Below are 23115 nucleotides of genomic sequence, written 5' to 3'. Positions count from 1 at the left end.
TTTGTGAGCAGTTCTCTCCCATTCTATGGGTTGAATTTTAACCGGTGTCCTTGAGGCACAAAAGTCTAATTTTGATAAAGCCCAATTTGTCCGTTTTTGTGTTTGTTCGCTTGCGTTTTTAGGTGTCATATCTGAGAAGGCCTAGCCTACCCCAACATCACGAGGACACCTGTGTTTTTCTCTAAGGACGATAAAACCTTGGTGCTTGTCTATGGGCCTGGGACCCCTTCGGGTCATTCTGTGTGTCGTATGAGGTAGGGGTCCTGCTGCACCCACATGCATCCCCCCTGCACCCCTGCACCCCTGCATCCAAAGAAGACACAGATGGCCAGCAGACACACGAAAGATGCTCAGCACCACTCATCATCAGAAAATACAAATCAAAACCACGGTTAGATAGCACCTCCCACCTGTCAGAATGGCGAAAGTCAGCAACTCAGGCAACAACAGGTGTAGACGAGGATGCGGAGAAAGGGGAACCCTCGTGCGCCGTTGGTGGGATCGCACACTGGTGCAGCCGCTCTGGAGAACAGTGTGGGGTCCTCACAAAGGTCAAAACAGAACTACCCTACGACCCGCTTCAGGGATGGACCCAAAGGAAGTGCGAGCGGGATACGGAGGGTTCTCTGCGCCCCCGTGGTCTTGGCAGCATCATTCACGCAGCCGAGACACGGACGCAACCCCAGCGTCCACCGAGGGACGAGCGGGTAGGGGGATGTGGCGAGTGTGGACGATGGGGCGTGACTCAGCCGTGAGACAGACGAACTGCAGGCGCTTGCGACGACACGGACGGACCTGGGGCGCCAAGCGGAGAGAGACAAACAGCGCACGACGGTGCCCGTATGTGGGTCTACGGAGGCGGAGCTAGTCGGGACGGAGAGCAGAGCGGGCGCTGCCGGCGCTGAGGGCGGTGGGGGTGGGGAGACGCTGGTCCGGGGACACGAACTTCAGCGAGCGGGCGAATGTGGGGGCCCCACCCCACAGCGCGGTGGCCGCACCGTTTACTCGGAGGTTGCACAGAGCAGCTCTTAAAGTTCTCCCCACGAGCACACGGACAGAAGTGGTGATTGTGTGTCGGGAGGGAGGTGAGCGTCCCCGCCTGCCCCTACCCCGCGGGCTCATCTTGGTGATGAGCGGCCACCCAGTCCTGCAGGTGCGAGGACGTGATACAGACCCCGCACCCTGGGTGTTGGTCTTGGCCTTCGTGTGGCCTCAGGGAGACAGCTCCCGCCAGTCCTCAGGACCCTGCACACTGGGGCTCCTCACACCGGGTGCACACCGGGCTCAGTGGTTCTAAATCTCAGGAGGCTTTGCACACCAGGGCTCTGCACACCAGGCTCTGCACACTGGGGCTTTGCACACTGACCTTTGCACACCAGGCTCTGCACACCAGGCTCATGTTTCTAAGTCTCAGGGGGCTTTGCACACCAGGGCTCTGCACACCGGGCTCAGTGGTTCTAAATCTCAGGAGGCTTTGCACACCAGGGCTCTGCACACCAGGCTCTGCACACTGGGGCTTTGCACACTGACCTTTGCACACCAGGCTCTGCACACCAGGCTCAGTGTTTCTAAGTCTCAGGGGGCTTTGCACACCAGGGCTCTGCACACCAGGCTCTGCACACTGGGGCTTTGCACACTGAGCTTTGCACACCAGGCTCTGCACACCAGGTTCAGTGTTTCTAAGTCTCAGGGAGCTTTGCACACCAGGGTTCTGCACACCGGGCTCAGTGGTTCTAAATCTCAGGCGGCAATGGGACAATGTGTAGAATTTTGAGGAAAAGGTCTGCCCTCCCCCCCCAAATTTCATTCCAAGCAAGTTCCTCCAGTTTGTGAAGGAAACATACCGGTGCTTTAGATCTTTGAGGGCTGGGAAAGGTACGCCCATGTGCTCTCGCTGCGAAAGACCGTCCCCAGATGAGCTAATGCCTCAGAGGTGAGTGGAGTCATGTGCCTGGCAGTTCGTAGCATGCGGCATAAAAGGACTGGAAGCAGCTTCTGAAGGTGGTTTAACCGCAGAGTCAGGGAGGTAATGACACATCAGTCCCAAAACGACAAGTGCCAAATTTAGTCCTAAAGGCAAAGTTGTATCTGTCACGCGTTCATTCGGCAAATAGTAAACATTGCAGAGGACGGCGGGCAGGGGCCGGTCTTAGGTCAGTGGACAGAGTCCCTGCTGTGCGGGGCTGAGGTCAAACGGAGCAGGCGGACAACGAACGAGTAAGCGTAACACGTGTCTGGTGGTGTGACCGCTCTGGGAAACATAAGCCAGCTGAGGCAGCCGGGAAGGCCTCCCCGGGAGGGGGACACTCAGCCCCGACGGGAAGGAGGTGAAGGAAGGGGGATCCTGCAGGTTTGTGGAGAGGAGGGCTGCAGGCAGCAGGGAGGGCCTGTGCAAAGGCCCCGAGGCGAGGGGATGTTTGGAGTGCTCTGGACTGCTTGGAGGAGGTCTGGTTGCTGGCCGCTGACCAGACAGCCTTGTTGGGGGTCTGAGAGCTGGGAGGGGGGTGGAGGGGGCAGAGGGAAGGGACGATGTTTACCTGCAGTTTTGCTCTAAAGAGCGGCAGAGAGAAAACTAAGAAAAGAGCAAAAACCAATAGCGTGTCTTGGCCTGAAACACCAGGTTATGTTAAGATGCAGGAAGGGATTGGTGTGGAGGCAGGAGCACGGGATCCCTGTGGGCTCGTGGGGCCGGGGGCCGGGACCGCAGGACACAGAGCTCGGGAGGTGTGAGGGAAAGTGGGAGCCTCCGCCTCCCAGATACGGTGGGAGTTATATGATTGCGACATTACAACACACACACACACACACACACACACACACACACACACACAGTTTTTACAGGAGGAAATGTTTGAAGTTGTCACTCCTCTGTACATGGTCTGTGGTTGGAATGTTCTTTTTGAGTACTTTTCTACACAAGAAATGTTTCTTAACTGCTTCAGTAAGCAGCATATATATATATTAAATTTCCTTTTAAGAAACCCTTCTCTGGGTGCCTGGGAGGCTCAGTCAGTTGAGCATCTGACTCTTGATTTCGGCTCAGGTCATGATCTCGAGGTTCGTCGGTTTGAGCCCTGCATCGGGCTGCATGCTGACAGCACAGAGCCTGCTTGGGAATCTCTCTCTCCCCCCCCCCCCCCTTTCTGGCCCTCCCCTGCTCTCTCTGTCCCTCTCAAAATAAATAAGCACACTTAAAAAATAAAAGAAATTTAACAAGCCTTTTTACATCCTTATGCAAAAGAGTGAGGCTGGACCCCTACCTCACACCATATCCAAACATTCGCTCAACGTGGATCAAAGACCTAAATGTAACAATAAGACAATAAAACTCTTGGGAGAAAAATTAGAGAAAAGCTTCATGACGTTGAATTTGGTGACTGTTTCTTGGATAGGACACCAAGGGCACAGGCCTCCGTCAAAACGAAACCCCTTGTATGTCAAGGACACAATCGGTCAACAGAGGGAACAGGCGACCGACACATGCACCTGCTGGGGGCACATCTGACGAGGGGCGAGTGTCCAGAGTGCACGGGGGAGGTGACCACGCTCTGGAGATGCTGGTGGTTGCGCGTTATGAATGCACTTAATGCTGCCGAACTGTATACCTAAAAATGGTTCAAAGGTAAATTTTATCTTAAATATATTTCACTACAATTAAAAAGACATCACAGCTCCTTTAACAGGACGGTGCTCTAGCCAAGGTCAGCCTCGGCCATCCCATGCGACCCCTTCTCGGTCCCCACCTCAGGCCTGTGCCCACACTGTCCTTCTGCACGGCCGCCTTCCTTCCACCTGCCCCTGTCCCTAAGGCCCGGCTCAAGGTCCTGTCCTCCACCCACACGGTTGTACTCGGGACCCCAGGCAGGGAAACGCCCATTCTGGGGTCACCGGGCAGGCTGGTGCCCAGGGCAGGTCTGACGCCAGTGTTTCTCACCCACGCCCAGCCTCCCCAGCCCTCCCTGGGCACCTGCTCCCGGGCACGTAGCTGCGTCCTGGGTGGTGTTGCACCGGGAGGGTCTCAACCGTGCCAGGTGCCCAGAGCCTCGTTCTGTGTTCACTGCGGCCACGGAGTCCACTGGAAGGAGGGTGTCATAAGGCCACGTTTCCGTGAACGCGGCCCCCTGGGGCTGCTCTCCAGCAAAGCTGCCCTTTGCAGCCCGGTGACAAGCAGAAGTGAGTCAGGGTGTCCCCGTGCGAGGACAGCCACGTGGTCTCTCGTACCAAACCGAGTGAGGCTTCAGGGCAAGGTCCCTGCCCGCTCACCCCAGCCCGAGGCTCGCTCTTTCAGGGTGGGGTGGGGAGAGCCAGATGCACAGACAGGGACAGACTCCCCTGCAGAGAGAGCTGCTCGCCGCCGGGCTCCAGGGCTCCCAGGACCTCTCTTGAGGAAGAAGGCTTCACATAGCGCTTAGCTGGGGGTGTTTCTCCCCACGGCCCTTTCAGTCCGCCGAGTGCTGGGATCGCCTCAGAGGCCACACGGCCATTGCTCAAGGAAGTGTGTCCCACAGGGCACGAAGGCTTCATGCTTCGTGAAGAGGGTGTCCCGGGGTGAAAGAGACAATATACACGGAAGGGCCGTATGATGCCTTTTTGTAAAAATCAGAAAGGGTATGTGCCTACTTGTCCCTCCTATCCGGGTCTGGAAGGAGATTCTCCAAACTGCGCCTCTCGGAGGCGGGACTCGGGCTGATTTTTCCTTTAATGACTGCCTTTCTCTACACAGACACGTACTGAGGGTACGACGGTCGAGAGTTACTTTGGAGCCGTGTTCGTGTGTGTGCACACGTGTGTGCAGGTGCGCGCGTGTGCCATGTAGGCGTGGATGTGCGCGCACACACCCGTGTGCACATCGTGTGAGTTCGAGCGGTGTGGGCAGGTGTTGTGGGAACGTTGCTCCGTCTGGGTGCGTGTCAGTGTTTACAGGCCGGTCACTGTCTTCTCCGGCAGACAGTCCTGGTCCCCAGGGCCATTCCCAGGGCCAGGAGGAGGGTTCTTCCCAGACTTGCGGTCCTGGGGTTGTTTCCGGAGGGGGGAGGGGGGCTGGCCGCCTCCGGCTGGTGGCCGGCGGGTGTCTGGGATGCTCAGAGCTCAGGACTGACCTCCGGCGCCTGGAAGGCGGAAGGTCAGGTCCACCAACAACCTCAGGGGAAAACACTCAGTTTCCCATCTGTCACCGCAGAGGAGCAGAGCTTGGCCGGGCCGGGAAGCAGCCGCCTCCATTGTACAGATGTGGAAACTGAGGCCCAGGGAGAGCATGAAACTTGCCCAAATCACGGAGCTGGTGAGCGGCCGCGGGGCACGGACTCCTGGGCTCAGAGCTTTGCCACCACCCCAGGCTCCAGGTGGACGTGATTTGGGGGGACACTATTCAACCCGTTCCCTGTCCTCAGGCTCTTTCCAGGCTCCCGAGCCAGATTTTCAGCCTGTTGGCAAATAGCACTTGCTGTTAATTTCTCGACACCCCCCCCCATTCCCGGTGCCGCTTCTGTCCCCCAGCCGCAAGGCCCGCGGCCCTCATGAACGTGAAAGAAATGAGCCGTTAGTGACTAAGCAAAGTGTCAAAACAGACACTGGTGATGGGGGCGGGTCCTCCCCTCACCCCTCCCAAAGGAAAGGAAACCCAGCTCTCAGAATCCAGACCCCAGACCCAGAACAAAGGAGCCCTCGGGGGGAGACAGGATCACACACACCGTGGAGGCCCTGAGCCGCCGGCTTCCCGGGAGGAAACCGCCAGCTTCCGCCTGGGCTCCTGCCTCCCACAGGGCCAGCCGCGCTCACACGGACCAACCTTCCCCGGGACCCACCACTGCCAGGAAGCCGGTCTCCGGTCTCCTTCCCAGGCTCCAGGACAGGCTTCCCCCTGTCCCTCCCTCGGGGGGACTCTGGCGGCTGGTATGGAGGGCACCGGTGCCCCCTGCCCGCCTCCGTCTGTGTTTGGTGAGGGGCCCACAGCCAGGGGTCTATCTGACATTACACCCACAGCCCCACCTCCCTCACTGCCCTCTATGGGGCAATGGAGGGGGGCCGAATGGCCCTGGACAGGTGGGAGCGGCAGGAAGACGACCTCCGCCCCCCCAGAAATGTCCACGTCCTAACCTTGGATCGTGTGAACGTGACCTCATACGGCAAAACAGGAGTTTGGAGATGAGTTTACGTGAAGGATATGAAGAGGGGGGTTATCCCAGATTAGCTGGTGGGTCCGACCTGGGTTCGCAAGTGTCCTTCTCGGGGGTGGGGGGAGCAGAGTGTGAGCGCACACAGGGGGCGGGGGGCGGGGGGTGATGGGGGAGGTTTCCAGGATGCACCCTGGAAGGTTCCAGAGACACAGCCACCGGCCCAGCGGTGCGGCAGCCCAGCTCCCGAAACCAGAAAGGGCAGGAAGCCATTCTCCCCGGGCCCCCAGAGGGAGGAGCCCCTGCCGACTCCCCCATTTCAGAGTCTGGCCCCCAGACGGTGAGAGGGTAATTTCTGTCGTTTTAAGCCCCCCCCCCCCACATGTGTTACAGCCGCCACAGGAAGCTAACGCACTCTTACCCTTGAACAAATGAATATGAAGTTAAAAAAAATCCTGAAATACTGACTCGCAGTCCAGACCCCTACGTCCACCTGCCGCGTTTCCCTCACCCCTGCCCCTTCCCCCAAAGGACCCACGCAGCCCGCGGAAGAGAGGGACGTGCCGGGACCAAGCCCACCAGCGCCGGAAACCTGGGCAGCGGGAAGGGTCGGACGAGCGGAGACTCAGTCCCTCGGTGGTCCCCAAGACTGCCCGATGGACTCTGTGGGCTTTCAAAAATTCCAATGCCGGGTCTCCACCTTGGGCCAAATGACGAGAAAGTCGGGCCCCAGTGATTGCAGAGACTGTGTTCTCTCCATTCGTAGGGACCCAATCACTTTGGTTTTATTTGTGTATGTATTTTTACTGTTTACTCATTTTTGAGTCAGAATGCGCAGCAGGGGACGGGGGGGACAGAGGGGGGGACGGGGGGGACAGAAGGGGGGACAGAGGATGTCCAGCAGGACAGCAGAGAGCCCGAGGTGGGGCTCAAACTCACGTACCGTGAGATCACGACGTGAGCTGAAGTCAGATGCTTCACCAACTGAGCCCCCCAGGCGCCCCTCACTTTGGTTTTAAGTGTGGCCACCTTAGGATGGGAACTTGGCCAACTGGGGATGTTCCTCCCCTTGCCCTCGGTTCTCAGGGGTAACGGTTGGCTCAGCTGCCGAGGAGACACCCCCAGCCCTGGACGCCCCTGCTGGCCGCGGGGTCTGGTGCTGGGGGCGGGGTGTCCCATCCTGCCGGCCCTCGCTCACACCCTCCTCGAGTGGGCTGCCAGCCGGGTGCCCCCCAGAGGACTCTCAACACGTCCACGGCCTCCACGCCGGGGGGTCTGACAGGCCATCGCCCTCGGCCAGAGTCGCTCTGTTGCTGGAGCCGCGTCGATAACGTTCTTCGCGCCACCCCGATCTGATTCCCTAAGGGAGTTCGGGGGCCCCACGGCAGAAGGGGCCCTTTGTAGTCAAAGTCCCCCCCCTTGGCCCAGAGCCTCCCCCACTCCCAGCGCCCCCACGAGAGGGTCCTTTTGTTAAATTGGTGGACCCACGTGGGTACGCAGCCCCCAGTTCACGTCAAGGTCCCTCTCGGCGTGTGCCTTCCGCGGGCTCGGACACGCGTGTGATGGCAGGCAGACCCGCTGTTATGGTCTCGCCCGGCGCGGCCCACTGCCCTCAACACCCCTGGGCTCCGACCTGTTCTGCCCTCCCCGGCCCCCAGCCCCCCGCCACCGCTGATCTTACCGTCCCCGCCGTCCTGCCTGTTCCGGAATGTCCCGTGGATGGTCGGCCACACGGCGTGCAGCCTTTTCAGACTGGCCGCTTGCCCTCAGTCGTGCGCGTCCACACTTCCTCCGGGTCTCTTGCCCGCTTGATGGCCTCCAGACTTTGCTCTGAGCCCTACGAGCCCGGCCCTCCCGGAATTAAAAACAAAACCCACCCGATGTCGAGGGCTGCCGAGCGGGGCCGGCACGGGGGAGGGGAGAAGGGGTGAGGGGTGCCGGGGAGGCTGCTACAGGCTCAGGACAGCCGGACAGCGGCGTCTGCTCCCAGAGCTGCCTTCAGTGACCTCGGGTGGGCCCCCGGGATTGGCCAGGCTGGGAGGGTCCCCTCCGCGGGAATCAGCCTCAAGGTGGCAAACCTCACGTGAGTCGAATCAGGATGGCGGTCGTCGGGGGCACCTTGTTTCTCCTGCCGGCGGCCTCGTGTTTGCCAGGGGGCTTGGCTGGCTACGCGGAGGCCTCGGGGCTCCCGGCCCGCGGTAAGCAGCCGAGCCCCGAGCGTGCAGCCACGCTTTCCAAGCCTCTGCCTGCGTCCTGCACGCTCATGCGCACCGGCCAGAGCCGCTCAGGGGGGAGGAGACGCCGTCTCTGCAGGGAAGACGGTACCCGACCTCCTATCACGTCTGCCGACACAAAGGGTGCTTCGGCACGAACCTGGACATCTCCCGGGGCGCCTGCGTGAGGCTGGCCGGGGACTGTGTGTGCACGTCTGCTGTGGCATTTGCCCCTTTATTTAAAACGGTCCACGCTGTGTGTGTGTGTGTGTGTGTGTGTGTGTGTGTGGTTACATTGTATACACGTGCATATGTATGCTGTTCGTATCACATGTAATAAACACACACACACACACACACACACACACACACACGCACAGAGTTACCCCCGCTCGGGACACATGCAGGTGTCTTCTCCAAGTCTGTGTCTTGTCTTACCACCGTGATGTCTTTTCATGCAGGATGACTTATCACTTCTTAAAAATGGTTATTTAGGGTCACCTGCGTGGCTCAGTCGGTTGTTAAGCATCCAACCCGGGCTCAGGTCACGCTCTCGCGGTCCGTGGGTTCGAGCCCCGCGTCGGGCTCTGTGCCGACAGCTCAGAGCCTGGAGCCCGCTTCGGATTCTGTGTCTCCCTCTCTCTCTGTCTCTCTCTCTCTCTCTTAAAAAATAAATAAAACCATTCAATTTTTTTTAAGTTTACTTATTTTTGAAAGAGAGTAGAAATCGGGGAGGAGCAGAGAGCCCACTGTGGGGCTCAAACTCACGAACAATGAGACCACAACCTGAGCCGAAGTCATGAGCTGGATGCTTAACCGACTGAGCCCCCCGGGTGGCCCCCACTCCTTTATTTTCCTTGGTTTGATGGTTTTCTGTGACCTTCAGGACCAGGTGGACTAGAAGTGGGGGGGCACCACCCGGCCCCCCTTGGACCCACACGGAACCCGTTCAGGCTCCACGGAGGGGAGAAAGCCCTCGTGAGCTGGGGCGGGTCTCACTTGCTGAGGATGTTTATTCCCGGGGGGGGGGGGGGTGGCTGGGAGGACGCGGAATGCCTTCCTGCATCCGCCGAGTGGCTCCGGGGTCCTCTGTGGGTCTGCCCCACGGTGTTGGCGAACATTGGGGTGCAGCCAGATGAGCGGCTGAGTCCAGAGTGCTCTGGCTCCCCAAGAAGGTCCCTTCCTGCACCGGGAGGACCTTCCCCCGGGGCCAGGCAGAAGTGGGAGGCGACCCTGCCCAGGCAGGACCGTCTGGGCCGTGTCCTGGAAAGCAGATGTCCCTTTGGTCAGGGCCCCCCCAACCTCGCACTGGGCTCCAGGATCCAGGCCGAGGCAGGAGCGGGTGTCTGTCGTGCTGGACCGAGAATTCCGGGGGCATCAGCCGTGACCGCACTCTGCAGGGTCCTCCCTGCTGGCCCGCGGGCCTTGAGCCTGGGTAGGGACGGGCTCAGGGCCGGATGTGCACAGGGGCTGCCCCCATGGGGCGGGGTGGTGCAGAATGTGAGGAGAGGGGCCTGCTCTGGGCCTGTCCCCCCACCCCCACCCCGCGCCCTGTCCTGCCCCAGGGGTGGGGCCTGTTCTGGAACCTGAGACAGCTTCGGCTCCCTCCCTTGCCCTTCTCTGAAAACCCCGCCCAGCCCTCCCCTGGCCTCACCACTTCCCCAAATTGATGGGTCTCCAGAGAGGTTCCCCCGCCCTGCAGACAGGCGCACCAGAGCCGTCACAGACACGGAGCCCACCCTGCGTGTTCTGGGGGGGACGCCCCTGTTTCCCGGAGACACCCGGCCCCGTGTTCCCTCTTCCCCGGGACGCCATGCAAACCCGGCCCAAAGCCACAGAGGTTGTGAAATGCTTTCGGTTCTGGCTGGAGGTGAGGGCCGGCCTGGGGAGCACAGGCGAGGGTGGACGAGGGCCGTGCTCGCAGCTGGAAACGGCTGCCCCGGGGCGACGGCAAGGCCCCGCACCGTCCCTTGTGTCCAGGGGCACAGGCCCACCCGGAAGATCGCCCTCTGCTCGGGGGGACCCAGACTGTCTGGGTCCTGCAGCCGTGCGGAGGGCGGCTGAGAGCCCGGGGTCCCGACGCCCGGCCCTCCCCGTCTCTCCTTCCTTAACTGCAGGTGCGGGAGCCAGGCCCAGGCCTCACACGTGGACGAGTGGAGCCCGGAGAGCACGGACAGGTGGGCGCACAGGTGCACAGGCGGGGACGGAGCTGGGGAGGGCAGCCAGCGGCGAGGCTGAACGCGGCCCCTGCCAGGTGGGGTCAGGCTGCAGGGCCGCCTGGCCTTTGGCCTCGGTGTGTGTTATCCGAGCCTCGTAGCAAATGATCACGAACTTCTCGGCGGAAAACGACACGCATTTGCTGCTTCACACTTTCTGGGGGTCAGGAGTTGGGCCCGGCTCTCTGCTCAGGGTCTCAGCCAGCTGCAGTCAAGGTGTCCGCGGGGGCCGTGATTTGAGCTGAGGATCGGGGACCCCTCCCAAACCACATGGTTGTTGGCAGAACTCAGTTCCTTGTGGTGGCAGGACTGAGGTCCCCGTGCTCGAGGGCAGCCGCAGGGGACCCCAGAGCTCCTTGCATGTGGCCCCTCTACGGGAAGTTCACACCGTGGCTGTTTGCTTTCTCAGGGCCACAAGGAGAGCAGCTTAGATCTCCTTGCAGGGAAGGCTGGACCCTCTGTTAGAGGGATCGCCTGGTTAGGTCAGGCCCACCGGGATACTCTCCTGTTTGAATAACCCCGTCCACTGATGAGACATAATTACATCTGCAACCCACTTCGCGTTTTCCATGGAACATAACCTACTTCTAGGAGTGAAACCCCATGGCTGCAGCTCACTCAGGGAAGGGGTGCTCCAGGGCCGTTTTGGAATTCTGCCTTCCATCTGGGGGAAAGCACACCCTGTCCTCTTTCACCTTGTCACGTCAGCCGTGGTGACCCCAATAAGCCCCAGTTTGTTACGGCACCAGTGTTTCGAAAGCCGCCGTCAACCCTCCTAACACCTCGGCACGGAACTTCTCTCGTCCTTCGCGTACAGGAAGCTGAGGCTCGCGGAGGGCAAGGCCCATCGGCACACGTGCCTTTGCCGGGCGTTTCGGGTCACACAGGGGCGGAGAGAAGCAAAGCCTGGGCTCGCACAGACCCCCCGCCCCGCGGCCGGCAGACAGGTTCCCCGAGCCTTGCAGCCGGTGGCCGACAGACCCCCTCCCAGGCCAGGTGCACGCGGCCCAGGAAGCTCGGGCTGACCCCCCCCAAACGCAGCTGCGACCACGGGCCACGCAGACCTTCTTGTCCCCAGCAGAGTGTCAGGGCCGCCGAGACACCTCTCCTTGGCGAGGGAGGGCCCTCTGCAGCCGGGGGTCCAGGTCTCCCTGAGGGGGGCCCCTCCCGTTGCCAGAGACCCGGCCTGGGAGAGCACTCAGCCTCACACCAGGCACGCCCACCGCCCGCAGCTCCCGCCCGCTCCCTGTTCGCAGGTGATGGGGCTGCCGTCGCTCCACGGTGACGAAGGGGATGACGGATGCTGTGTGTCCTTGGGACGGTCGCTATCCCTCTCTCAGCTTCAGTTTCCCGATCCAAAGCCAGAGCCCGCCTACGCTTGGGTCAACATTTGTCCCTCATAAGAACCCGGTGCCCAGAAAGAGGTGGTCTCCACGGAGGCAGAGACGGCCAAGCCGGGGTGGGGACGTCCGGGACCCTGAAGTTAGGAAGTGGGGCTGTGTGACCCTGGGGGGGGGTTGCCTTCCCTCTCTGTTTGGGGAGGTGGATGGGAGTCTCCAGGGACCCCTGGCGAGGAGTGGTTTTATCCCTGGCCCGGGGGGCTCCTCCTGGAGGAGGGGCCATTTGTCCCCCCTCATCCCCACGTGGCTCAGCCCTGAGCACGGCCTGCAGCAGCTGGTGATCCCGCACGCGGGTCCCCGAACGGGCCCGGTGGAGACGCCTCCTTCTACGGCTGGGGCAGCGGGGCTCCTGGGCTGCGTGCCCAGTCGGCGCACGGGTGCCAGGCACGTGCCCGTCTCACACGCGCTCTGCTCCAAGAGGGGCTCCGGGGTTACCGCCTGGGGCCCTGGTCTCTGAAGGGCCCCCCCCGCTGCCCGCCCCCTCCTTGCTCTGGTCGAAAACGAGGGACTGGCCGCCCAGCTCTGTGCCTGGCACGTGCTCTCTCTTCTTCCTCAGGACCTGGCGGTAGGTTTGGTTTTGGTGACAGATGAAGAAGAGACTGAGGGTCTGAGACGCGAAGAGACTCGACCAGTGACTCAGCCTTTGGTTCAGAGTTCCGGAGCCTGTGGTTGTTGGAGCGCATCCCGTGGTGCATCATCAGAAGGAAGCAGGCAACTCTCAGCCCGGGGTCTGGCACCGAGCCCTCGGCTCTGTGAGTCCTCCCTCGACCCCCGTATGGGGGCCATCGGTCTCGCTTTACTTTCGACCAAAACTGGGGCTCCAATGAACTCACCCCAAATCCCCAGCGTCTGAGTGGGGGGCTGGGGGTGGAAGCCAGGAGTTGACCGACAGAACGTGCCCTCGGGGCCACCAGGCCTGCTGCCCCAGGGCAACGGGGAGGTCCCAGCGGGCAGGGGTGGGGCGCTGGGAACCCCGGGCGGGAGGGGTGAGGGCCACAGCTGGAGGTCAGGGAAGGCGCGGGTTCTGAGGCAGGTGGTGGCCCCCGAGTGACCTGCCCAACAGTCCGACCCGACACGGGGAGGCTGCAGGCCCAGCGCGGGTCGTCAGGTCGTCCTGTTTTCAATTACAGCGCGGCCTCCTCCCATGTTCCCCTCCCAGCGACCGCGAGAAGCCAGTTTGGGGTCAAGGTTAGAAGCTTCCCCGGCTTCTGCGCCCGCTTCTGGAAGGCTCTCTGCTGCCCCCTGGTGGGAGAGGCCGGGGCGGGGCCTGCAGGCCGCCTCTGAGCCGGGCAGGAGTGGGGGGGGGGGGGGGAGGGGGGACTCCCCCAGACCCCAGCGGCAGAGGCAGGAAGGATAGTGGAGCCCCTGCCGGCCTCAGTTTCCCCTTCTGCTAAAGGAGAAGTGACGTGGGCGGTGTCTGTGGGGAGACGAAAATGTTTCCGAACCAGGCACAGGCGGGCGGCTGAACCACATCTACCTGCACAAAACGCCTCTGAGTCGGTCACTTTCAATGGTTCATTTTATCTTACGTGAATGTCACCTTGTTTGACAAAATAAATTAAAGAAAAAGAGATCGGAACAGTGCCGTGCGGGTGAGAACCACTTGGGACGCCCACGGCCTCTCTGAGCCTCAGTTCCCCTGGCTGTAAGTGGAGGGTTCCTGGCACGTGGGGGCCCAGACGAGCCCCTAGACGCACTCACAGCAGCACATTCCGCACAGGGCTGGAGGCCACCCCCCTCCCGGCCTGGCTGGCTGGCGGGTGCAGGTGGGACCGGCCGGGCTGGGCCAGAGGACTCTCAGGTGACGGAGCGTGTGGGCCGCGTTCCCCTCGCTCGCCTTCGGGACGCAGGAAGGGGCAGAGGTGCAATGACGTGCTGACACCTTCTTCCAGGACGCGCCCCTGGGTCCTGATGCTGACACATCCCCCCGAGGCAGGCGGGCTGGTGGTACAGTGGTTACGGCTCTGCCCCACCTACCTGCTGTGTGACGGCGGGCAGGGCACCTACCCTCTCTGTGCCTCGGCCGGAAATGGAGATGATAACAGACCCAACGGTGTGGGCCCGGTGAGGTCGGTGTGAGGGTTAAAGGCAGAGCACAGAGCCTGACACACAGTGAGGGCACGGGGAAGGGGGAAGATGCCCAGGGGATCCCACCACCGCCTTCCGCTCTGACAGGCCAGGAAATGGGTGTGAGGGGCGTGATTTGCCTGAGGCCACACCGCGCGGGGCCGGCAGGGGGACCTGGCCCGGGTCGGTCCTTCCAGCTCACAGCAGCAGGGCGGGCCCCCGGGGACGGGGCTTGGTCCCTGGACGCTCCCCAGGCGGTAGGCCAGGGGAGGGGGCCTTGCGGGCTTTGGCAGGCTGCCGCAAAATCGTTTATTGCTATCAGACCCCTACGGTCCTGCCTCTGTTTCCCAGAAAATGAGCCTCCCAGAGACACTAGGGGACCTCAGGGCGAGGGGCCGGGGGCCAGCCGGGCGGACAGGCGTCCTCAGGACGAGGGGCCGGGGGCCAGCCGGGCAGACAGGGGACCTCAGGGCGAGGGGCCGGGGGCCAGCCGGGCGGACAGGCGTCCTCAGGACGAGGGGCCGGGGGCCAGCCGGGCAGACAGGGGACCTCAGGGCGAGGGGCCGGGGGCCAGCCGGGCAGACAGGCGTCCTCAGGGTGAGGGGCCGGGGGCCAGCCAGGGCGGACAGGGGTCCTCAGGGCGAGGGGCCGGGGGCCAGCCGGGCAGACAGGTGTCCTCAGGGCGAGGGGCCGGGGGCCAGCCAGGGCGCCCGCCCCCAGCACCGCCCCGGGGCCAGGTTGACTCTGCGGATGTTGAGCTCGGTGGCGAAGGTCCTGGCCTTCTGGTAGAAGAAGAGGGACTTCTCGCGGTCCAGGAGGAAGTTGTGGTAGATGGTGGCCAGGCGCGTGTAGATCTTCATCTGGGCCTTCTTGTTGCCGAGGTCCACGGCCGCTGCCAAGGCCAGCTGGTAGTACCCCGCCGCGTCGAAGGGGTCCTGAAGGAGGCCCGACATTAACACGCCCCCTGGCTGCAGGCAGGGGCTGGCCGGCCTGTGTCCCCAGAGGCTGCTCCGTGCCCGGCCCCCCATCACCTCCACCCAGTCCCTCCCGACGGACCGCTCTAACTGGGACAAGCCCCAGTTCAGCAGCCCTGGCTCCTCCCTGCCCCCACACAGAGAGGGGATAAAAGCAGGTACGCAGAGCAGTTCAACAAACACTCCCGAGCCCCTACCGGGCACTGGACCCCGTGCAGGGCGGGAGCCACGGCTGACTCTGGGGCCACGCCGACCACGGGGGTGACCGGCGGCCGGTGGCAGCCCCAGGTGGCACCTGAGTCAGCCTGAGGTGGACTTGGAGGGCTGCCTGGAGGAGTGGACAGCCTCACTAAAGAGCTGACCAAAGTGGGTGGTTGGGAGTTGTGTATCCGTGTGCATGTGTGTGCGTGTGGACGTGCACACCTGTGCCTGGAGCAGCCAGCGGGCGGCAAACAGGATTCACGCCCAAATCTGTCCCGTTCCAGCCTTGTTCTTTCGTCCCCGAGGCCCCGCGTACAGATGACCTCGATTCAGGGAGACCATTGGCAAAGATGCCCATGGCCCCCCAACCTCTAGAGCGGCGCTTGCCCAGGCCTGTCCCGTAAAGGGGGCTCGGAGGAATCTCTCGCCCTCCTGGCCACGTGGCTGACGGTGTGAAGTCGGCCCGTGGCCCCTGATGGAATTTCCAAGCCGTCGTCACGGTGAGGACAGACGTGCTGTCGACAGAGCGGCCATGGTGCGGCTGGCAAGCTGCCTGGTCCCAGCCTCTCGGGCTCAGGGACCTGGGCTTCTCAGCCGCAGCCCTGCCCCGTGACACCGTGGAGAGATAAGGTCCCCGTCCCCAGGGCCTGGGCGTCAGATCAGCTACCTCTGGGCCTGCAGCTGCCCCCGGCCCGGCCCCCGACCCCCATCTTGGACACCTTTTTTGCCTCCCAGCCTGTTTCCCCCTCTTGTACAGAGCTGCTTAGGAATCAGTCACACGGGACCCGGGTCAGGCCCCCCCCTCGGATGGGCCAGGGGTCAGGGGCATGTATTGCAGATGACAGAGGGCTCTGGGTGTAAGAGCTCAGGTGAGGCTGGCCACAGTCCTGCCCTACCGCCAGGCTCCGTGGCCCCGACACAGGGGAGGGCCCGGCCCAGAGCCCAGCCTGGGACATAGACACGTATGCGGGTCGCAGGGTCAGAGGCTCGTGGGTTCTAGGATCCCGGGCACTGGAGCCCCATGGAGCTCTGCTAATCCTACTCTGGTCAACTGACCGTGCCTGGCCCTCAGCCTATGCCCTGCCTCCAGGGGGCTCCACTCTTCTAGAACAGTAAAGCGTTCGCAGGCAGAACCAACCACACAGAGCCTGGGTCACACGGAGCCTGGGTCACACAGACTGGAAGGTAGTGAGGCTACGTTGCAGTACCCCCCCACCCCCGCTGCCCCGGCCGACAGGCTCCCCAAGAACCACCCAGCGGACGCGGGAGGCTGTAGTGACCACTTGTGACCACCAGGTGTCATCGGTGCACAGCCAAGGCTGCCCCGGGGAAGGGGGTTGGGGGCTACCAACTGGGTGGGGGTCTTCTGGCGCCACCCCAGCCCTGAGGGGCCATTCAGTGGGGAGGGGGAGGGAGAAGTCGGCCCCTGGGCTGGGGCACCCGCCCTTCAGCCGGCACGGAGCAGGGACACCGCGCAGGGATGACGCTAGGCCCCGGGTGGGGTGAGGGGGGCCCCTGCCCGTGCAGGCGAGTGATGGAGAGACATCTCCGGGTTCTGGTCTGTGAGGTCCCAACTCCAGCGCCTCCAGCCCCCACAGGGCAGGAACTGCCCGGAGTGGTGTCCCTGCTACAAACCCCCGGGGGACATGAGGATTAAAGGGGACTCGGGATTCCAGGAAGGAGTCGCTCTGCCCACAGTGGCCGGCTTCCTGGAGGAGGTGCCGGGATCTGGGTAGCACCCTACAACCTGGGTCTCTGGTGGGTCTCTAGTGACTCGTCCCTGCCCCCGGAACGTCCTGTCCCCGTCCTACTGCCTCGGCGGCTAACTCCTGCTTGACCGTCACGACTCGGCTTTGCCGTTACCGTGCCCGGGAGGCTCCCCCGGCTACACGGCCGTGTCTGCTCTGACCCAGTGGCTCCCAGGGTCCGTTCACACGTCAGCCGCCCCCACGGGCTGGGGGAGCTCCGACGGCGTCTGCTGACCTTGCCTGTGCCGCAGAGCCAGGCCCGGAGACGCCGGGGCCCCGGGGCCCGTGTGCGGTCCCCCTCCACGCGGGAGCAAGGGCTCCCGACACGCCCAAGCCCCGCCTCCCCTCCCCCCCCCCGCGCCCACCTTCAGGTCGTAGAAGATGATGTCCCCGAGCACCAGGTACACTTTCACGTAGTACAGCGTCTCCTCGGCGAACTGCAGGGGCGAGCTGCAGAGTGACAGGGCCTTGAGGTAGAAATGCTCCGCCAGCTCGCCGTGGCCCAGCCGGTGGTGCAGGGCGGCCAGCCGGTGGTAGGCCACTCTCTCGTTCAGCCGGTCCCCTAGGGTCGCAGGGGAGGGGGCACGCGTGAGGCTATGGCTGCGGGTGGCGGCGGGCACAGGCCAGCTCCGGCCCCCAAGCCGGCCGCTTCCTGTCCCGAGACTCACTCTTCCCATCTGCACAATGGGCCTGATGTTGCAGGCTCGCTGTCCGCCTCAGGAAGGTGGACCTGCCCATGGGGCCTGCTCTGTACCTGCCTGTGGCGCCTGGAAGGGGTGACGGGGAGCCCCAAAGTCAGGCAGTCGCAAACCCCGGGGCTCGGTCCACCCGCACACACGACGCTCACCCTTCCTGGTGTATGAGCTGCTGCTCCCCGCCCCCCCCCCCCACGCCCTCCGGATGTCTCCAGATCGTCCCCCTTCCAGGCGAGCACTGTGGGGTCTGCACACCCAGTCCTGTCTCCGAGGGGAAGACAGGTGGCTGGGAGCAGCACAGTTAGGTGCTAGGACACGAGGTGCCCGGCAGTGAGGGGATCTCGCCAGCCAGGTGACAGCGGGGCTGGCTGAGTGTGGCGAGGAACAAGGGTAAGGGACGGCACGCAGACAGGCGCGTGCCGGGGCTGGTGACAAGCCGGGGTGTTCAGACCGCGGGGCATGGTGGCCGGCCTTGGTGGTCAGCTGGCCAAGAAAGCCCAGCCACCCCGTGAGTGTGACGTGTCCCCCAGGGCATCCCAGCCCGCCTGCACGGAGGAGGCGGCTTGCAGACGGAAGCAGCCCCGCACGCGGGCCGGGTTCCACGCCTCGGCCCTTCTGCGCCCGCCCTCCAGGTCTCCCCCGCCGGGGCCGGGGTGCAGGGCTTACCCAGGGTGATGCTGAGCGCCAGGGCCATGTGGGCGAACTCCAGGCCCTCCCGGGGCGCGTCCAGCTCGGCCAGCAGTGCCACCAGCTTGTTGCACAGACGCAGCTCGGCCTCCTGGTTCCCTGTGGTGGAGGCCAAGGGCAGCGCCCGATCCTGCCACACGGGCGGGTGGGTCAGGCCTCACCTGCGGCGGCCGGCCCGGGACCAGCACCCCCTCAGAGCCCCGACCGCACGCTGGGAGCGTCCTCCCCATCATCCCGCTGTATCTGTGTTCGGCTCAGAGAGGTCCTGGCAGCCCCAGGGCACTGAGCCACCAGCAAGCTGGGATGTGGCCTGCAGCCCATCTGTCTCAGCAGCCTGGGACCAGCCCGTCCCCGGAGGGTGAGAGCCTGACCAGGAGGGCCCAACCCCGCGGTCTAAACACGCACGTTTCTCTGTTCCCCAGGGCTGAGCCGCAGGCCGTGAGCTGGGCGCGCAGGCACACGCAGACCTGGGCCCCGGGGCTGTGTGTCCCGTGATACACCCCTGTGCCTCTCTGAGCCTCAGTTTCCTCATCTGCGAAGTGGAACAGGACTGGCCTCCCTGAGGTTTGAGGTGCTGTAAGCCTAAAGCTGCCTCCGTCCCTCAAACAGCCTCTCCTTTCTCTGTCCCTCCCAGGTGAGGGTGGGGGACAAGATCATCCCAGGCGAAACCACCAAGCAAGTAAGCGGGTGCGTGGGGCAGTCCTCCCTCCTGGCGGGAGGCCTCCGCCGGCCCCCCCAAACTCCCATGGAAGGCGCCCCCACCCCTGACGCCCACCCTCACCGCCCGGCTCACCCGGTAGAAGGACACGGCTTTCTCCCGCTCCCAGGTCCCGTTGAAGAAGATGTCCCCAGCCGCCTCAAACAGCTCCAGCCCCAGGTTGGGGTCCCCCGTGTACAGGGCTGCGTTCTGGGCCACCTGCGGGCGTGCAGAAGCTCTCGTGAGACCCACAGGGCTCCCCCAGACCCTCGAGGCAACCCCGAGGACCCACAACACGTGCTCCGGGTGACTCTTTCCTCTCCCTCCAGAGGGACTGGCCTTGTTCAGTCCCTGTGCAGCTGGGGACATCATTTCCCACTACATCCCATGGGGAGGCCCGTCCAGCTAGGGCGCCGGGGGTCCGCAAGTGCGGGCTGCTGAGGAGTTTGGGAGCCAGCTCCGAGGTGGCCTCCGGGTCCCGGCGGTCACACCCGGACCCCGGCATTCTCTCCGCTGGGGTCCCCTCCACTGTGTCCCTCCGTGGCCCTTAGCAACACCTGCCTGTCTCTCTGAGCAGACGACTAAGACTGCTGCTTCTCTGCTGCATCTGGGGCCCAGCACGGTGCCTGGCCCATAATAGGTGCTCAACCAACACCAGCTGAGTGGACAAGAGTGGCCTAGCCCTGCCGGCAATCCAGAACCTTCCACAGTCCCATGAACCTTTGGCCTCTGCCCCTGTGAATCCCCTACTGCTGGGAAGCCCTCTTCCCAGTTGGGCACTGGCCCCACGCACCCTGCACCCCAAACCGACCGGAGCTCGCCCTCCCGGCCCCTCTGTGCACAACCGCACCCCTGCCCGCAGCTCTGCCCGCAGCCCCGAGGCGCCTGCCCCGTCAGCGGTGAGCCCCGGGACCCTCGGCCCATGGCCCAGGGAAGTACACAGCAAGCGCTCAAAAGTGAAAACACTCATTGGCCTCACGAGCCTCTCAATCTATTCCAAGTCATGTCAAGCTTGGAACGCAACTGGAAACGGAGCTTCTGTGATAAGTGGGTTTTTTAAGGAGGCACGCCATTTGCCACTGAAGAAAATTCTTCTGTGTGCCAACGCGGTGGACGCGTCATTTGCACATTTATTGAGCGCTTGCTGGGTACCAACACGGTGGTGGCTGTGGTGAGGGGCACACGCCTCTGGCCCCTTGGGAGGGCTCGGATTGTTGTGGAAGATGCCGGGCAGTGGGGGTCCAGGGCTGGGGGTCCAGGGCTGGGAATACAGAGATGGGGGTCTAGGGCTGGGGCGTCCAGGGGTGGCGGTCCAGGGCTGGGAATCCAGGGCTGGGGGTTCAGTGGTGGGGGCCCAGGGCTGGGGGTCCACGGGTGGCAGTCCAGGGCTGGGAATACAGGGATGGGGGTCTAGGGCTGGGGGTCCCAGGGGTGGCGGTCCAGGGCTGGGGGTTCAGGGCTGGGGGTCCAGGGCTGGGGGTTCAGAGGGTAGGGGTCCAGGGCTGGGAATCCAGGGCTGGGGGTTCAGGGGTGGGGGTCCAGGGGTGGTGGTCCATGGTGGGGGCCTCACAGGCAGCTGGCACGCAGCGGGTGCCCCGCAGGCGGAGGGGATGAAGGACAGGGCGCCCCAGCACCTGGAGGTACACGTCTACCAGCTCGTTCTGCTGGAGGATGTAATAGATCTTCCCCGCCTGCAGCCACGCGTGCGCCTCCTTCTCCTTCTTCTGCAGGTCGATGAAAATGCCCAGACTGCGCTTCGTGTAGTCCAGGGCGGACCTGTAGGCCCTGGGATTAGAGAGGGGGTCAGAGCGCGCGCTCCCGGGCCGGCTGTCCCCGGGGGAGCAGACCAGGCTCTTCCTGGTGCCCGTCTGCCGGCTTGGGCTTGCCCGGCGAAAGTAAGGGAGGCTTTTTGGAAGGAAATGGGGTCAGGGAGTGGGCCATTCTGTCCCTGCCCCACTCCCCGGACACAGGCGCGACCTCTCTGGGTGCAGCGGGGAACGTGTGTGTGGGCAGAAATTGAGAGACAACCTAGGCCAGTGGTTCTCAAACCCCAGTGTGGCCGAGGGGCCCTATTCCTAGGGTTTCTGCCGCAGCAGGTCTGGGGTGGGGCCCGAGAATGTGCTTTTGCAGCGAGCACCCGGGCGATATTCTCCCCCAATTTGAGAAGCAGTGATCAAGGTCACTGCCCGTCAGTTCTGCTGTGAAACTGAGGCCCAGGTGGGAGGGGCAGAGGCCCCCGAAGTCCTGTGGAAACCTGGCTCCTTCCCTGCCTCTCAGCGAGTCCCCAGCCGGGAGGGGTGTTACCAGTGACGTTCCCGGGACCGTCCATCTGATCGGGATGGTCAGTGTGGGCGTCACAGGGGACAGAGGACCCTGAAACCCTGCCCCGAAGAAGCAGGTGGGACAGCCAGGTATTTCCCTGCGGATGAGAATCCTTCAGGTACACGTGGCCACTGTCCTCACATCTGAGGGGACAGCTGGAAACAGACTGCCTGGCCCAGAGCTGGGCTGGCTGGTGGACACTCGGGGCAGGCAGAGGTCAGCTTACAAAAGCCACTGTGTCACGAAGAATGGCCCAGAAACGCACGGTCTGCCTCCACTGTGGTGTGTACGTGGAGACGAGGGGACACCCTTCAGGGGAACCCTGTGCCACGAGCGCTGCTGGGGACACCCCCAGGCCGGCCAGCTCGGAGCTTATCTGACACTAAGGAATGAAGTGGTCCCTGAGGAGGGGCCACCCCAGGACCAGGGCCGGGGTCCTCCCCGCCCTGCCCGCGGAACCGGCCCTCACCGCTCGGTGCCCAGGGACAGGTAGAGCCGGCTGATGGTCTCCAGGAGCTGCCCCTCCAGCACCTTGTCCGCCACCCTGCGGGCCAGCGACAGCTGGAACTCGTGGTAGACGACGCACTGGGCCTCGCTGGGCATGACCGTGCTGTAGAAGTGACAAAGCCTCTGGACGGCACACAGCTGGCCTGGGCGGGGAGAACGAGAGGAAGGCATCGCCGTCACGCACGGCGGTGACATCTACAGGGTTTGAAGGCCCCTGCCGTGTGCCTGCCTCCTCCATGACTCTAGTGGGGTCGGTGCAGCGGGGAAACTGAGTCCAGACCGGCTACGCGATCCGCTCCGGGCCGCACAGCCAAGAGCACGCCGTGACGAGCCCGCTGGGGCACGTCACACACACGGCGCTGACCGCGTCTACACGTCCCGGGCCCGGGGGTCCTGGCCAGCCTCTCCCACCGCACCGGGCTTCCTGCTTCTGCTTCACAAAACCCCTCCTGGGGTGACGGACAGGGGCTGCCTTCACCCCACGCCGACGAGGCAGGGAGCACCGGGCTGCCCATGCCGCAGGCGGGCACACTGAGTCTGGGGCACACAGCACGCAGTGGGGCTGCGATTCAAACCCAGCTCCCGGCGTTCCGGAGCCAGCGCTCCCTCACGAAGCCAGTCTCCGGCCGAGAATGGCCGGATGGGCTCCCCGCCAAGCGGACCACCGACAAGGACACAGAAGATCAGAACAACACGGTGACCGGGGAGACCGCACATATCGCGTTCTCAGTCGCCGAATCACCAGGCGACGCTCAGTAAATGTGAGAGCCTGACGTCTTACAGAGCATGATCTCCGGCGACGGCAGGATGAAACCAGGAATCGGTAACGGACGGGAGTTTGGGAAATCCACGAATACGTGGACGTGAAAAACGCACTGCCAGACGGCCGGGGGTCGCGGGAGAAATCGCGACGGGAACCAGAAGGTGCTCTGAGATGAGTGGAAGTAAACGCAGGGCAGACCCTGACCCTGCGGGATGCGGGACAGCCGTGTTTAGAGGGACTTTCTGGCCGTAAATGCCTACCTCAGAAAAGAAGAAAATTTTCAGACGCAAAGTTTAAGCTTCCGCCTTAAGGAACGAGAAAGACAGGAGGTAACTACATCCAAAGCGAGCAAAAGGAAGGAAAAATAAAGATTCAAGAGTAAAGATAAAATAGTGACGTTGAGAATCGAAAAAACAAGAGAGGGAAACGAATGAAACTGAATGACGGATCTTTGAGAAGATTCACAAAACGGACTCATCTGCAGCCAGACTAAGAAGAAAAGGCATAAATGA

At 63.2% G+C, this 23115-nt stretch overlaps 1 protein-coding gene across 6 annotated transcripts in view; it reads right to left on the bottom strand.

Moving 5' to 3' along the window:
- Positions 1-13443: 13443 nt before the first annotated feature.
- The window catches only part of SH3TC1 (SH3 domain and tetratricopeptide repeats 1), a 47201-nt gene continuing 37529 nt past the window's right edge, over positions 13444-23115 (bottom strand). For all 6 annotated transcript variants that reach the window (XM_086705538.1, XM_086705542.1, XM_086705541.1 and 3 more), the window contains 6 exons: positions 21803-21983; positions 20646-20796; positions 19108-19230; positions 18294-18444; positions 17298-17494; positions 13444-14944 (listed from right to left, as the gene is read on the bottom strand). In XM_086705538.1, coding sequence (XP_086561664.1) covers positions 14687-14944; positions 17298-17494; positions 18294-18444; positions 19108-19230; positions 20646-20796; positions 21803-21983 — 1061 coding nt within the window. In that variant the 3' untranslated portion in view covers positions 13444-14686. The remainder of the gene's footprint in view (positions 14945-17297; positions 17495-18293; positions 18445-19107; positions 19231-20645; positions 20797-21802; positions 21984-23115) is intronic.

Source organism: Puma concolor, chromosome B1 (genome assembly GCF_028749965.1).
Source record: "Puma concolor isolate L17-30 chromosome B1, mPumCon1.1.hap2, whole genome shotgun sequence".
In the NCBI taxonomy this organism is placed as follows: Eukaryota; Metazoa; Chordata; class Mammalia; order Carnivora; family Felidae; genus Puma; species Puma concolor.
This window is presented reverse-complemented; position numbering and strand designations above follow the sequence as displayed.